The sequence below is a fragment of the Cyclopterus lumpus genome, chromosome 9 (genome assembly GCF_009769545.1).
Source record: "Cyclopterus lumpus isolate fCycLum1 chromosome 9, fCycLum1.pri, whole genome shotgun sequence".
Taxonomy (NCBI): domain Eukaryota; kingdom Metazoa; phylum Chordata; class Actinopteri; order Perciformes; family Cyclopteridae; genus Cyclopterus; species Cyclopterus lumpus.
Window position 1 is genome coordinate 17,219,527 of NC_046974.1, and position 16,485 is coordinate 17,236,011.

General features: G+C 39.0%; 3 protein-coding genes across 5 annotated transcripts; 2 read left to right on the forward strand and 1 right to left on the reverse strand.

The window, feature by feature from the left end:
* The first annotated feature begins 419 nt into the window (after window positions 1-419).
* On the forward strand, window positions 420-7,227 carry rsrc2 (arginine/serine-rich coiled-coil 2). 2 transcript variants are annotated; one of them, XM_034540636.1, is made up of 10 exons: window positions 420-529; window positions 2,349-2,493; window positions 2,806-2,846; window positions 4,221-4,387; window positions 4,656-4,781; window positions 4,931-5,047; window positions 5,761-5,840; window positions 5,944-6,203; window positions 6,326-6,415; window positions 6,510-7,227. In XM_034540636.1, the coding sequence occupies exons 1-10, from the start codon at window positions 524-526 to the stop codon at window positions 6,693-6,695; spliced, it is 1,218 nt and encodes a 405-aa protein (XP_034396527.1). In that variant the 5' UTR covers window positions 420-523; the 3' UTR covers window positions 6,696-7,227. The 2 variants fall into 2 exon arrangements, with proteins under 2 accessions (XP_034396527.1, XP_034396528.1); XM_034540637.1 differs by having other exon boundaries at window positions 4,931-4,978; window positions 6,510-7,223.
* On the reverse strand, window positions 5,862-9,970 carry si:ch211-110p13.9 (uncharacterized protein LOC562347 homolog). Its single transcript, XM_034540639.1, has 4 exons — window positions 9,663-9,970; window positions 8,536-8,665; window positions 8,317-8,450; window positions 5,862-8,223 (listed from the first exon to the last, which is right to left on the reverse strand). The coding sequence occupies exons 1-4, from the start codon at window positions 9,780-9,782 to the stop codon at window positions 7,492-7,494; spliced, it is 1,116 nt and encodes a 371-aa protein (XP_034396530.1). The 5' UTR covers window positions 9,783-9,970; the 3' UTR covers window positions 5,862-7,491.
* Window positions 9,971-10,112: 142 nt separating this feature from the next.
* On the forward strand, window positions 10,113-15,902 carry zcchc8 (zinc finger, CCHC domain containing 8). 2 transcript variants are annotated; one of them, XM_034540635.1, is made up of 15 exons: window positions 10,113-10,441; window positions 10,592-10,628; window positions 10,725-10,799; window positions 10,929-11,031; window positions 11,120-11,194; window positions 11,326-11,429; window positions 11,662-11,727; window positions 11,849-11,909; window positions 12,002-12,138; window positions 12,265-12,407; window positions 12,538-12,653; window positions 13,076-13,162; window positions 14,014-14,134; window positions 14,378-14,881; window positions 14,921-15,902. In XM_034540635.1, the coding sequence occupies exons 1-15, from the start codon at window positions 10,267-10,269 to the stop codon at window positions 15,253-15,255; spliced, it is 2,139 nt and encodes a 712-aa protein (XP_034396526.1). In that variant the 5' UTR covers window positions 10,113-10,266; the 3' UTR covers window positions 15,256-15,902. The 2 variants fall into 2 exon arrangements, with proteins under 2 accessions (XP_034396526.1, XP_034396525.1); XM_034540634.1 differs by having other exon boundaries at window positions 10,220-10,441; window positions 14,378-15,902.
* The last annotated feature ends 583 nt before the right edge of the window (window positions 15,903-16,485 follow it).

The following is a 16,485-nucleotide window of genomic DNA, read 5'->3' on the forward strand; positions in this document are numbered from 1 at the left end:
TTAGGAACATCCGGAGAGCGTCGTGGCGTTGCCAGGTTGGATATGTTTCAGTCTATTAAGCGAAGTGATCTGACAAGAGATCTTTACTGCTAAATGTACGGCAGTGATTTAAAGATTAGATAATTTATCAGTGATTTAAATATATTTTCAGGTTTTAAAATAAGATTAAAAATACCAGCTCTATTCCTCTTATTGCAGTTATCAGCCTTCAAACGTTGCACTCACCATGGTAATCATTGGATATATGTTATTTAATGGGATATCATTGAATTTACTTCGATAACATTGAATTACCTCATATAAGTATATATATATTAGATACTTTATGCGGCCCTTTTGGTTGTTTGGTCCGCTGATCTGGATCTGGGTTACATTAATTTATGGGCTAGAAAAAGTAATATCTGGCAACCCGGGTCAAATTAGCTGAGCAAGACATCGGCAGTGTAGCAGCTCCGTCCCTCTCCGTGTTCATATACACGGTCAACGAAACGGTTAGATATAACTCACAGTGGGCTTCAGGATTATGTCGGTAAGTACCATTATATAACGGTATTCAAGACCTACATAATGCACGGAGATACAAACAACGTTAGTTTCGTTTTACGATTATATTCAGAACAACTTTTTCTTTAAGATGGCGGTTAGCGTCGTTAGCTTAGAGACCTAAATTAACGCTAGCTAACGCTGAAACTGCTCTCTGACTGAGGGATGAGCGCTGTGGGATTTAGCTCGTGTAGGTAGTAGCATGCTGGCTAACTGGCTTGTTTTTGTTTCAATGCCCAGAAAAAGCATTGTCATGAGACTCAAGAAAATCAAACGGATGCCGTATTTTGTGAAAATAAGTGTCTACTTTAATCGTCAGAACCGTTCGCTAGCAGCTTTTTAACATCGGGTATCGCCAACGTTACTGTTTATTTAGCGAGCTGGGGTTAGTTGACTAACGTCAGTGCTTTTGATGGCACGTCTGAAAGCGCTGTTTTAATGTATATGTATGGTGACGTTAACCCCTGGACCACTTGACTACATTAGTTATATTATTCCTTACCATCTGACTGGGCATCTTTTTATTTAAGTTAAACAAGTACCATTATTCAAGGATTTTACATCTAGCTATACCACGGAATGTACAGTGACTTAAAGTGCTGGCCAGCATAAGGCTGTGCAACGAAAACAAAAACAATCAAACTCGAATGGTGCTCACACGAGAGAAAGCGTGAACAAAGGTGTTGGACTGTGGGGATGGGGATACAGCACATGAACCCATTCTTACCAAACTGTTAATTTAAATTAGTTTTTTTCAGTTTATTTAAATTCCCTCTTTGCTTAAATGTTGTCTTAATTAATAAGTAAAAGGACGTGTTAAAATGAATTATATATATATAAAAAAATTCAAAAAATAAAATAAAAACTTTATGAAATTAGTGTGTATTTGACATGTTGCCGATCACAAGAATGGTAAGAAGTAGCTCAATTATACAAGGATTACTGCCATAAAGTCATTGGTACAGTGACATTAAAACACATGTCCTATATGACCCTGTCTAACTATATTTGGTTTGGTTTACAGTTATCTCATACCCTGCTGTTATGTTTCAAGGTTTTATAATGGTCTAATGTCAACTGCTTTTGGGAGTGTATGCAATAGCATTGTTAAAAAATATCAAAGCATTGATATATACAGATACTGACTATTTAAAATGGTTTTCAATTTTACGCAGTATTGATACATAGATATATATTGGTACCAGTTGCACTTTCTGCTCTCTCAAGAGAGGGCGAGTGGAAACAAATACAGCTTTTTATATATATATTTTAAATAAAAATGTTATGCCCTCAATCGTGTCGTGACATCACTGGTATACAACAAGGACATCAATACTTCTGGATAGAGACGGTGTATTTAAGTTGGAGTGAAAAACTATTAATTTAACTGTTTTATTAAACTGAAAAACTGGACCTTTTTTTTTTTTAAGAAGACAAAAGAGGATTCAAACATGCAATAAGATATTGGTTTTAGGCTAGCAATCGTCCTGTAATCTAAGCTAAGTCATTTTGACGGTATGCAACTTGTGGAATGTGGGTAAATCAGAAAGCTAAGCAATCCCATCATGTTAGCATTGCTTACTTATCATCCCATCATCATTTAATTTATCGACTGGTAGACATAGGGTGCTAAAATAATCCTTTGCAATGCTAAAATCTGATGTTTTTAGCTAGCTATAGCATTTCAGCCCTTGGGTGAATATTGTGGTGACAATTGTTTTCACAATATGACGTGTTGCACTGTCTCTCTACAAAACCATAAGATTTGTCGCTAAATGTTTTTACCGTGTATCCTTTTCTTCCAGGGAAGTGACAATGACTCGGTCGACATGACCAGAACAGGCTCCCCAGTTCATCACAAAAAAAAACACAGCATGGAGTCATCCAGATCTCCCAGGAGCTCCAAACACCACCATTCTCGTTCAAGGTCACGCTCCAGAGACCGAAAACGTTAGTATACAGTAACCGTACCCAGACAGTGCTGAAAATGGCAGAATAATTGGGGCCCTGGTATTACATTTGTTCTCAGTAGACTCATGAGATCCATCTGTAGAATGTCGGACAAAAGGGCTGAACACTGATTTCGCAACAGAAATAGAGTTGATTCCCCAATACTGCATAAACTTTTTCACTAACTGCATAAAGTACTATAAACAGTAGCTTTACTGTGCATTATTCCAAACATGCTCTCGATTTTGTTTTACGAGTCTGCTGAAAAGGTAAATTTATATTTGTCAGCACTCTGCTTTCTGCTGTTTCCAGGTGACAGAAAATACAGACGGAGTCGCAGCAGGAGTAAAGAGGTAATTGATCAGTTCATTTCTTTTGTTCGAAACAGATTTGTATGTGTTTTTTTTGGATGATAAATTTGTATTCCTCGTTAATTTTAGGTTACGGTGAGTATGTTTTATAAGGTTTAATTTGTTACAGTAACCAAAATTAAGAATAATAAATAGATTGAGATGAGCTCGCTGGAAAAGGGAAAGGGTCCTCTTTTTTTTTTTTTAACCTTCCCCATGTTGACATATCTCAAAGGATGCTTTTATCCTTGGATATCTGTCATTGTTTGTTACCATATTAAATGGTGAAGAGTAGTTTTTTTTTTTTGTTAAATACTGTGTGTAGGATCACATGATAACATTTCTATAATAAATCATACTCAGCGTGCTAATGCACGAAGAGACTGAACAGAAGACCCTGCTGACATAGCAAAATAATATGTCTACCACTGGGACAGGTAACTATCTGCCATTCAAACTCCTATTTGTCTCACACTATTTGTAGAGAAAAAAATAATTAACTCTTGCATCTCTTTCAGCTAGGGATGGGCATAATTAAAAAAATCCTATTTATCCAAATTGCATTTCTGTGTAATGTCAGACTAATTTGTCTGGATAAAGAGTAACAACTACTGCCTCCCTCTTTATGGATATGCCACATTATGATAATCAAGACCCATTCCAAACTATGTTCACATGAGATAAAGTTGGTGTGCCTCAGTTATGAAGGGAATCTGACATAAAATAGTACAACGGACAATAGATCTCGTGAAATAGCGCATTGTAGGAATGCATTAAGTGTTTTATATTTAAATTATCATTGTGTGTAGTATGATTTGGACGTAAGTAAAGAAGCTGTAAAAAGTAAGTCGGATGCCCATCCCTATTTTCACCGTTCAGTGATTTTAAAAGTTTTTTTTTTTCTCTCCAGAGAGTCGGATCGTACGGTTTGCATGAACACTATAACAAGATGTTCCAAACATTCTAGTTTGATTATTTACGTCATTATATTACATTTACATCCAAAGTGACTCATTAAGTGCATTGTGGGTACAAATAGTGCAAGAATCATGCGGGTACATCAACATAAAGTATGCCATTCCATTGCTACACTTACAGACAATATGAGGTGGAGACCACGGTGCAGCCTGAACAGAGTTCAGTCTGCGATGGAATTCCATTGTAATTAGTGTATTCAAATAAGTCTATATCATAGAAATGCCAACACTTGCAATCATGCTCACAGAATGACATTCTGTATGTTTTGAAAGTGGATTTTAAAAGACAAGGTTTTTTTCAACTTGTCAACATTTATTACATACCGTCTGCCATAAGCCATGGTACTAACTCTTTTTGTTGCACTATTTTCCTGAAAGAGACAACTTCTTCTTAAAACAGGCTCGAAAGAGGGACTCAGAGAAGCCATCAAAATCACACAGAAAAACAGACGAGGGGCAGGAGGAGCCAGAGAGACTTTCTGCCGAGAATGGAGAGGAGCGATCCAGGCGCAAAGACAGGAGACCCTCGAAGGGCCGGAGCTTGTCCAGGTCACACTCAAGAGAGAGGTTAGTCTGGTCAATAAACTCCATGAAGAACTGTGTTCAGCAGGTTGAACTTGTTTAATAATTCAGAAGGAAATACAGTGGTATGTTATAGTTTCTTGATTAATAATGCTTTGCCAAGAATCTTTTTTGGGTTAACTGAACACATTTCTCAACATTTTTGATGAACAGTAGATCATCTGTTCTTAACATGTATCAAGGATCCATGTATGCACAATGAGTCACGACACTAATTTATTTGATTTGTGTTGATGGATCCTATTGCCTTCAGACGGCCTCACAGCAAAAGTAAGGACAAACGGCGATCACGCAGCCGGGACAGGAAGAAGAAAGCTAGGTCTCGCTCGGGTTCAAGGACCAAACACCGTCATCATAGCAGAAGTCGCAGTAAGAGCAGGTGAGCTTACATTGAACTTTGAATTAGGGGTGGGAATGTGGGAATTAAGTATTTTTGAACTTTTGTCCTGCATGTTCACCATTCTGCTTGTTATTAATAGTATGTTCATTGATTTTTATTTATTTTATTTTTTTTGGTTGTTCCATCAGGGAGCGAAAGAAAAGGAGTGAGAAAGTGCGCAGAAAGAGTCGAAGCAGGTCTGTTAATCCACCTGCCTTCCGGGGCCGAAACGCAGCTATGGATGCACAAGAGGCCCTGGCCAGAAGGCAAGGCAACAGTTTATGGGGCATTTACAATATAGATGGTTGGTCGTTCTGTTAAGGCCAAATCCAAGAAATGGTAGAGGTGCTTATTGCATCTGTGTCTCATAGTAGCTACAACAATTTATCATAGACATTGAACATTGTTACTGCCCTGCTAATGCCTGGCAGTTCAAGAATATGACATACCTAGCAGGCAAAGCACAGATTAGGTAGCATTAATGGTACCTAAGAAAAATACAGAGTACAAATACAGGTACAGAGAAATAGATTTAAGCTGACAATCAGCAACCATTCAATTCTGAACATATTCAGATGAAAGGTGTAGACCACTGAGTTTGGCTGTCATCTATCTCCAAGTTGCACTTGCCAGAGTGCATTGTTGTTCATAAAACCACATTGGTAGGAAAACAAGGAATCATAAAATCGCAATAAGTGGGGTGTATTGCTGGTCTGGAACAGACCATGTCTGGCCGGGGACCTTTGTTGCATGTTACCCCTGCTTTCTCTACTTTTATTTTCTTTCAAATCTCTACTGTCCCCTGTTACATGAAAGCAAGAATGCTCAAATACAAATGAAGTCTGGCCGATGTCTCCAACATGTGAAGCTATGATTATAATTTTTTTGCTTGCATGTAATATCACTTTTAGGTAAACAGTAGTGGGGAACAATAAGCTTTTACACCAAATGAGTAACATGATCTTTTATCTTCTTCCAGGCTGGAGAGAGCCAAGAAACTACAAGAGCAGAAGGAGAAGGAACTGTTGGAGAAACCGCAGCAACCGGAGATAGTTGCCGGTGAGAAGGGCTTATTGTGCCTTTTTTTTTTTTTTTTTAAACCTTGATGATTTAAGTGGAAATTGAGTTACTTACAATGCTGGTCTGTGTGTTTTGTTTCCAGTGACTGCCCCTATTGCGGCAGTCGCAGCTGCAGCGGCCACCTCAAACTCTGTCCTAAATGTGGCAGCCCTTCTGGCCTCTGGGACCCAGGTCACGCCTCAGATAGCCATGGCAGCACAGATGGCAGCCCTACAAGCAAAAACACTGGCAGAGACGGGTATCGCTGTACCCAGCTACTATAACCCGTCTGCTGTAAACCCCATGAAGTTCGCAGAGCAGGAGAAAAAGAGGAAAATGCTTTGGCAGGGAAAGAAGGAAGGGGTAAGATTGAATGGAGTGGTTATTTCTTAATTATCTAGCAGTTTTGTGCATGCATTTCTTTTTAAAGATATTCATTTTTTTTTTTATTTGTATATATTCAATATTCCATTTCTGTTTTTAAGGACAAGTCACAGACAGCTGAGTTGTGGGAGAAGCTGAACTTTGGAAACAAGAACCAAAATGTTAAATTCCGCAAACTAATGGGTATTAAGGCAAGTACAATTGTAATTTTATTTAACTAATGGGTATTTGATACTGCTGTAAAACTGAACTTCTTGTAATTAATTGAATGCGGTGTCTATACAGGGAGAGGAGGAAGCTGAAGTTGCCAAACCACTTAATGAGGAGGGCTTGAAGACTCTTCAAAAGCAGGAGGAGATGTTTAGGAACCTTGACGTTCAGTATGAGATGGCTCGGTCTCAGACACACACCCAGAGAGGAATGGGCCTTGGTTTCACCACCTCATTCTCACGTGGAATGGATTCCATCTAGTATTGTCCACTCATCTGATCATATAGGACCACCATGTCATCGCTAGCGCTCAAGCTTGCGCGGATGTTTCTCTGAATCTGTAATTTATTTATAGACTAACATCTTGCATATTGGAACATTATAATGTAAATAGCCAGATGCTGAGTTTGTGTTTATGAATCTGTACTGTAATCTTTGCAAAAGGACGCATCCGTTTGACTGGTTGATACTGGTTAAAATTAGATATTCGTTTGAATAATGTGGTAGCTTTTCTTTTTTTTAAACATGAATATATATTGATTTGTGATTGTTTCGACAAACTGAATATAATGTGGTTCAAGTGAACACTGTTTACATCCATTTAGCGAAAGGCATCTGAAGTAAATTTTGCATTATCAGAATCCCACAGATTCATTTCTCCTGACTTGAAAAAAACTAAACTGTGGGTTGTAATACATTTTGTCTTCTGGATTGCCATGGATACAGATGTGCTCAACAGGAGAAATCACATACTTCAAATGTTCTTAAAATAAATTAGTTTTATGTTGATTAAGATTTTTCATACATCACCTAATTTGTGTTTATTACGTTTCTATTCAAATGAACTCATTGTTACGAGGGCTGGGCGTTAACGATACAAAATTATAATTGGTTTTCCAAGTTCCATTCATAAAGTAATTACTAAGGCAAAATTATATAGAATTAAATGTCAAGTTTTAGGAACTGTGCATTACACGGTAAACAGAAAAGTAACTTATCCAATAAAACAGTCGCTTTGTCAAACAATTTGCTTAAAATCTAAATTGGAAATCCACTCCTATTTACATATAAGGCTGGAGTACAGCACATGCGCCACACCTGTGATGAGGTTGTGGTTGGCAAACTCGAGGATAAGGAGCAGTATTGGGTACTCGCTGTGTCTCTTTTCCATGGTGGACTCATCACTTAAGCCCATCCAATGAAGCAGCAGTGTTTGCATGGCTTCTGGGAATAGCTCTGTGGCGAGCTCTTCTGCAGGTGGCAGGTCACTAATATGTTCAATATGCTGTACTTTAAAGCCCTCCACTTTCTGGCTGATGCTGCTGTTGGCTGCATGAAACTGTTGCCCGAGCCATCGTCCTACACCACAAAGCAGGGAACTTGAATATGCACAGCCCCAACCTTTGGCCTTCAGCAGGGCTAACACCGTTTCTGTTGCATCCTTTTCTTCTAGGGTCCCATTTATGTGCCGATCAATGTTCTCCAAAAGCATCAAGATAGTCTCCAGCTGTTCTGTGTTGCTTTGAGTGTCAGTGGAGAGTTTGTCGTCCAAGCTGTGCAATTTCTGTCTCACTGTGGATATAACTTGTTGGCTTTGCTCAGCCTGCAAGCTCTGCTTGGGAAAAGAACAATAATCGTGATCTGACGATGTATCGCCGGTGTCACTGCAATACACATCCACTGATTCCATGCCAACATGGCAATGCTGAGGTGGTGGCATTTCGAGCTGCACATTGAGGCTGTAACTCATTTTCAGGGGGCTTTCATTTATCTGCGATTTCCAAACGTCCTACAAAGGAAAGACAAAACAAAAGATATCATGGGGTATGTATAAAACAAAGCAAATGGTTAAAGTAACTGCATAATGTTAACTGTACTGCACCTGGAAGTTCTCCAACACAGCAAGCTGCTCTTGCTTACTGTACAGCTCAAAGACTACTCGAAAAAGTCCTTGAACGCTGTAGAACCAGAGGCTGTTATTTGCAGTATGTACCTTCAACCCATGGAACCTGTATGCTGCAACAGGAAACGGTTTATTAGTGTATGTGTGTGGTGGAAGCAAAAGCATTGTTGTGGTTCAATTTTGTCTTGCATATTTTACCTGAGGAAAAATTTATTTTTGTTGCGAATCCTTTCTTCGCAAACTTGGCGTGGTATCTGGGATGGTTCTCTGTGCGGATGTCCGTGTTGGAGAAGACATCAGCTCCTAAATATAGAGGAACCACTGGAGTCTAAAAAAAATACAGAGATGATACGTGCCGTGATATACTGGTATTGATATCCCAAAAATTAAATTGATATGTTTATTCACATATAATAATATACACACACACATATATGTGTGTGTGTATATATATATATACACATACATGTATATATATACATGTGTATATATATGTATATATATATACACACATACATGTATATATACATGTATATATATATATATGTGCCGTGATATACAGGTATTGATATCCCAAAAATTAAATATTGATATGTTTATTCACATATAATAATATATACACACACACACACACGTATATATATATCTATATATATATATATATACATAGATATATATAGATATATATACACAAATCTATGTGTGTGTGTATATATATTTAGATTAAACCTTCATTACACCACATGAGACTAATAGCAACAATCAAGCGTCAAGTTTTCAATTACACAGAAAAATAGGATTTCTACAAAACCTGGCGTTATCAAATCAAAAAGCCAATCAGCTCTTCACGCAGGCAACATGCGTTTCCCATCATGCAGTAGGGTGTGAGCAACTTGATCGACTTTATGCGGGACTGGCTCATCTCAAACGAGTAATCTCGTGGGGAGCGAGTGGTCGTGCACCTCTGAACATGTAAAGCTTTGTTGATATTCGCCGTCGTGGCGCGAGCCTCCGCAGACCGCGCACGAGCTCCGAGCATGAACGGAGGCGTTTATACTCCATGCGCTGCATTATTCTCCGAAACGCCAGAGGGCGCAAAGACTAAGAAATACAACGAGTGTCACCCATCGATGTGCCCATAGCTTCTTATATATAACCGGAAAAAGTCATAAATCAACCTCAACAATTCATATTGCTACATGGCCTTTGTACACGCCCTTTAGGGTGGTGTATAGGTCCTCACCTGAAACCAAGGGCTATGGGAAATATAATTACAAAAAAAAATCTACATTTTCGTTGAAATATATCTTTGAGCCTGCACTCACCTTGTTGGAGCACTCAGTCAGACTGAACGATGTCAGATTCACCAAATAAATATAGCGAATTTTCCGTGAACCCCCGTCCCACTGCGGTAAAGTTAAGTGGATAGTTGAGCAACTTGACATTGCTGGATGCAAATTAAACTTCTCACTCGGTCACAATTGGAAATTGTTCAGTTGTAATCAGAATCTTTTACAATAATACTTGAAACGGAAGTAAAGAAGTCAAAAGGCTGCAAAAAAACCCACGAACTGTCTGACTCAAGAAATAAAAGCCGTGAGCGTACGTGGAGTTTTACCCCTCAACGTTGTTTTACGGACAAAGCAAGCCGCTATGAAAAAATGTGGCTCCTCAGGGCCGTGTGGTCGTGGTTTATTTGTAATGTACAGATTTAGCTATACATATTTAGAAAATATGTAACGCTAGTGTCCTATCCCTTGTTATTTGTTTTTGTAATCTGAGATCTCAACCTGTAATCCAACGTTGTGGGCAAAATATTAATCAAAGATATACGTGTACCTAACACGTGACATAAGGAGAACCAATGAATACGCAGAACAGTTGCTTTCACCTCTGAACCCCTTTCCTGTACTGCAAAGCTTGGTAAAAATGGCTGAAGTTGATTTTGGGGATAGTGAGCTCTTTCAGCAGCTAGATGACTCCGCACTGCCTCTCCCGACGCATATTCGCTTCACAAGTGATGCGGAAGACCAGGAGGAGACGAGCCAGCTCCCGAGCCGGCTGGAGGAGTGCGACGACTCCATTCAGAGGCTCACTGAGGAGAATATCCTTTTGTCAATTGCGCTAACTGTGTGCTAGCACTGTTGATGTCGCGTTAGCACGAGCTAACGTCAAAAACAGCCAACGCACAACCTCGACGTGTGTGCTGATTGTTGTGTATGTCTTCTGTCTATTACCTTAACTCGCAGGTTACATAAATATTTGAGAAGACAACTGAACATCCGACCGAGGTAGCGTTATTGTTAGCCGACACCAAGCAATGCGCAAATGAATCGAAACTGATCAAGTTACGTTAACCAGCGCCGATCTTTCCTCCGACTTTACAGCGGCATCGCAGTTGAAGATGTCAACATCGACGGGCCAGCTCTTCAAGTATTTTATACCAACAACATTATTTCAAAGTAAGGAGTCAAATGGATTTATTTTTTCACTTGTATTATTTGTCACGTCTGTCTAAGTTGACTGTCAAGTTAATTTACTGTTGAAAATATATTTACCTAAACAAAAACTACAATTAATGTCTCTTTTAGGCTGTGTCGTCAAGAAATTGAAGATTGCATCTGCAGTGTGATTTTGAAGCACCAGAAACTGAGCAATGAAAAGAAAAACACCATCGGTCAAATGAAACCTCAGGTGTCTACCCAGAATGTATTTTATTGTGATTTAATATTAATAGTTTTTTTAATTTGCTAAAAAAGAAAATGTTCTATCCTGTATGAAGAATTCCGCTTTTGCTATGGATGAAGATCTGCAGACGTCTTCTTCCAGTAGTGCCAGAACAACTGAAGCATTTAAAGTGAGTATTTACTCATATTTCCAGTGACTTGCATATTGCACAATTTCTCGCCACATGGAAAAGAAAATGTATTCAAATAGTCTACATGCAATGTTATTATCATTAATTATTTCCATATCTTCCTGCTTTAGGTGGTTGGAAGTGTCCTATATTTCACCACATTCAGTGTTGATACACTTGGACAGCCTCTGGTGAATGAAAACCCCCAGCTGACAGATGGTTGGGACATTCCAACGTATCTTTAAGATGGATAAATTGATAAATCATCAAAACTCGACAGTCTCGTCTGTCAGGTCATCTGTTGTATCATGTCTATTTTGCCATGGGATGATGTTCCTTTTAAAGTATATGTCCTGATTTAAAATATATTATAACATATTCAGCATATAAGTGGGACTTCTGTTAAGGTGTTGAAATAGACAAGATAAAGAGTTTGTTGATGATACACTTCCTGAATTGTTGCAAAGCTACCACCAGGTTTTCAACCAAGTCATTGGCACAGATGGACAAGAAATAGAGATGAAAGACAAAAGGTATGTCAGCCTATTAATTCAGCTTTATTCAGTTTACGTCTTTGGTTTATGACTTGCTTTGTTTCGTTGCTGTGTGGCATAAATCCATATAATGAAACCATCACGGATCTGTTCATTATAGATCCAAATCAATGTGTTTCAACTGTGGTTTGAGTGGCCATCAGCTGAGAGACTGTCCCAAGGTAAGACCAATTAAGCATTACTATGCTATGAGCCCAAGTTAAATATAAGAAGGGTTTTGATTTGCCACATTTATACACGTTTTCCTTCCTAGCCTAAAGACATGGCTGTCATAAATGAGAGAAGAAAGGAGTTTAATCAGAACAACAACCAGCCCATGCAGAGTAACCAGCGGTACCATGCTGATGAAGTGGAGGAGCGGTTTGCCAAGTACAAGCCCGGAGTCATGAGGTAGGATTGTTTTTTTGTAAAAAAAACAGACACAAACATAATTTATTCACATTCAATATCTATTGTACAAAGTAAAAAAATAATCTTGATAATTAATTGTTTGACATTGTGTTATGCTTCGAAAAGTGAGGAGCTGTTGACAGCTCTGGGACTTGATGGCAACACCCTCCCTCCTTTAATTTATCGCATGAGGCAGCTCGGCTACCCACCAGGTTGGCTCAAAGAGGCCGAGATGGAGAACTGTGGCATCACACTGTATGATGGAAATGGTATGTTTTTAAATGAGTTTAAACTTCTGTGGTCGCACTGATTTTCTCTTGTAAACTACTGGAAAACTAATGTTATTGACATCTACAAAGGTTGGGCTGAAATGCGTTTTTTTTCTCTCCTGTTTTCTAGTTTCAATTGTTGATAATTTGACAGACGATACCAATTCACAAAACATCTCTTATGATGTTTCCAAGCTGGTTGAATTCCCCGGCTTCAATGTACCTGCATCACACGAAATAAAAGATGTAAGTCTTAAAATATAAACATTTCTTGAATATATCACTAGTTATTTGTCAGTCAAGTTGTCTAAATTATATTTATGTTTGCTTTATCTTTATCTTCAGTTTTCTAAACTCTGATAGAGTAAAATGGAAATCAATGCAATATTCTGATGTGATTTCATCAGCATTTGTGCTCAAGTACTTGAATACTTAAATTTGAATTATAGTATAAATACAATTTCATTTCCTTTTACACTTTTAAGATAATTGATTTATGCAAATACAGTACATTTATTTACTTAAAAAAGGCATGAGTGTATTTTGTCTATCATAGGAAATGGCATCCTAATGGCCGCACACTGTTATTTGAGTCAACATTTTTAGTGGCACGGCATCTTTACAACAGTTGCATATTTCAATTGTTTTTCTGTTTTTCTGACCTCCAGGAGTTCATGCAGTATAGTTCAATTCCAATGCAGACCAACCACTTGAAGCAAAACTACGCAGCCTACCTGTCCAAAAACTTCCCAAAGGTAATTATCTTAAAGTCCCTGAAGTGATTGGGAGTTTCCTCTCAAACAATGTAGGCCACACCTGCTTCTTAGCTTCTATCTGACAGCCTTGCGCAGCTCGAACCAAACTTTCTGGATGTTACATGGAAATACTTACGAACACCGTGAGTACTATTTGTCTGGCCTTTTCACTGTAGTTTAAAATGACACACATTTGTAATAGAAACTATTGAGTTACTATCCTGTTCCATAAAAATTGTTGAATGTTTATTATAACCCTCGATCTTGGTACTTGATCTTGATTCTTAAACATGAGTAGATTATAGGTAGATGCATTACATTTTCCTAAGGTGACCAAATAATGAAAATAAATCTTATAAAGTCACACCACTTTGCTCCCCCATGTCTATTGTTTCCTTATGACTGGTTTGCACAGCTCTGGATTGCTGGTCATGTGATTGGCCACTGCAGCGTGACGTCAGCTTGAGTTTATCCAAAAGATGATTCTGTATTAATTATTCGCCAGAAAGCGCTGCTTGGTTTTCTTTTTCTTCCCTCAACCCCCTTGTGGTCTTCACTGCCTAGGTTTAATGCACTGCCCACATTTAAGACACCTGGTGTGAATGCAGCCTCAGCCTGCCACTTGGCTCGAGAAAACCATTCATTTTCACATGCAATGGATGCTTATTTTTCATAATCCCATTCAGACAGCCATTCACAATGCACAGTCCTCTCTGACTTTCCAGCCTCTGGGATTTATAGTTAACATGGTTTATACATTGACTGGAACTGATGGAGAGAATGTTTAATAATTCAGCTTTCGGGCAAAGCCCTGAAATATTTTCAGTCCATGTGTTCTTCATTGCCAACAGTCTGGTGCCGCCTGCAACAAGAGACGGCATGAATCTGAGTCATCTCCCCAGCAAAGGAAGAAGACGAGGTCCAGTCCGGATCGGAACTCAGATAGGAGCTCAGACATGGATATTGAATCGGGTAACTGTTCGTCTCAGTTACATTTTTCAGCAGGCCCTTTTTTTGTGTCCTTCGCAAGTTACTTGATCAAAGACTGAAGCAGTAATCTGTAATTTTCCTAATCGTGTTGCTTCATGACTTGATGAAAAAAAAAAAAAAGCTTTTTACAATGTGTTTTTCTAAAAGCAGCTCCTCGGTTTTTATTTATTGCTCAAATGCAGAATAATAATAACAATCACTTTCTCTTTTTGGGTGTCTCCTCAGACCCAGGAACACCGTATAATCATGGCCACAGGGATTTCCAGTTCCAACCTCCGCTACCCCCTGGCTCCCCTTGCTTCAGTTCACCGCCTCCTTTACCCCGGGGCACTCCCCCGGCTACGCCCACTCCCCCACCGCTCCCTAAAGGTACACCTCCTCCCACACCCACTAACGGCTCCCCAGCTCTGCGAGGGAATAAATGGGTAGTCGTTGATGACACTGCGGACGGAACAGAGGATGAATTGACATTGGAGGAACTAGAGGAGCAGCAGAGGCTGATTTGGGCCGCTCTAGAAAATGCTGACACTGCCACTAATAGCGACTGTGAGACACCTGCAGTGGGAACACCTGTACCCAGTTCAACAAGTGTGTCCACACCTGCTAATGTCTGCACCCAAACAGAGGTAGTTGAAGAAGTGATGGACACAACAAAGCCTACAGAAACCTGCCACAGCAGTACAAATCAAAGGGAACCAAGGGTTCAAGAGATTTGCCCTCAGAGTCCTGGTCCAGTCAAAGCCCAAGATGTCAGCCCTCAGAGTCCTGGTCCAGTCAAAGCCCAAGATGTCAGCCCTCAGAGTCCTGGTCCAGTAGCCCAAGATGTCAGCCCTCAGAGTCCTGGTCCAGTCAAAGCCCAAGATGTCAGCTTTCAGAGTCCTGGTCCAGTCAAATGTGAGGAAGACAACCCACAGAGTCCAAATCTAGTTTTCTTTAATGACGAGAAGATAAGAGCTGTTCCTCATCGGAGCAGATTTGCAGCTGGCATTGTTCCATTTGAAGAAACGCCAGAGTTCACTGAGGTTGCTGAAGCCACAGGGACATACCTTAGGATCAGAGACTTGCTTAAAAGTTCCCCTCGAAGTTTGGCGAAGAAAAATTAAATGTACCGTCTTCGTTTGGAAACCAGTATACGTGAAAAACTCTTTTCATTTTCATTATCATACTATCAAGCATGACTTTTAGGTGTTTTTTATTTTGTACCAAGTTGATTGTCTATGCTTTGTATACATTTGCTCTGTAAACATACCACCAGGGATAGGCATTTAAGGTTATGCTGCAACAGCAATAGTTTGAAGATTTCGACCAATTAGTTTTTTTTTTTTTTTTTTTGTAGCAGTTGTTACTCATGCTGTTAATTTTATTGTAAAATTGTAATTTTCCTGATATGCATTAATGATGTTTAAATGGCTTTTTCTATTTGTCGCACTCAAAATACTATTTGAGTAAAAATGCTTTCCCTTGCTTCAGTGCATTATTTCATCTGGCAGCCATGCATTTGATTTATTTTTGCTGTATGTTGATGGCAACATGCAAGCTAATAGTGTAAAGTTGATTGTTAGCCATCTTTATCAGAGCTCAGTGAACAAGTAGACCCTCTGTTGCAATAATCAGTTAACTGTCCTTAACTGATTGCTTGATGCACATTGCAATTGCATATAATTGGAACTGTTTGCATTTGTTTACAAAGCTTGTTCTACATTATCTTTGTTCATTCACTATTCAACAAATATATTCATATCACAACTGACAGTTCATTCCTCCCTTTTTTAAATAGATCTGCCAGCAAAAAGGCATCAAAATGTTCAAATACAGATTTTATATAACTTTAAATAAGAAATGTGTAAGGCAATAGAGACTGTTATGATCCCTCCTTTCCACTAGGGGTCTGTGTCCAGTTAGCTCGCTCTTTTCTGTCTTTCTGGACGTTGATCGACAGCTGATGAGCCACACCTGAGCCCGCGTGGTTCCAGCTTTAAAGTCTCTCCACCTGAACATTGACAGCTCTTTAGTTTGTTCCAGACATTGTCACACATCCACATGTGACATTACTGATTACAGACTCTCCACAGTTGTTTGGTTTAGTTCATGTTCTTTAAATAAATGTGTTTACTTTTAACTCGTCTGGTCTCCCATTTATGTTGCAGCCTTTGAGCTGGGTTGTAAAACGCAAAGGAGCGTTGGTCTGTCATGATTAACCTTTTTAATCAAATGGTCTGGTGGGTTTTCTTTAGCAAAAAACCCGATACGGACTGATTTGATTGGTAATAATTTCACATACGCATTTGAGAACTTTCTATTTTTAGAAAAACATTGCATGCTGTTTCAAAGTT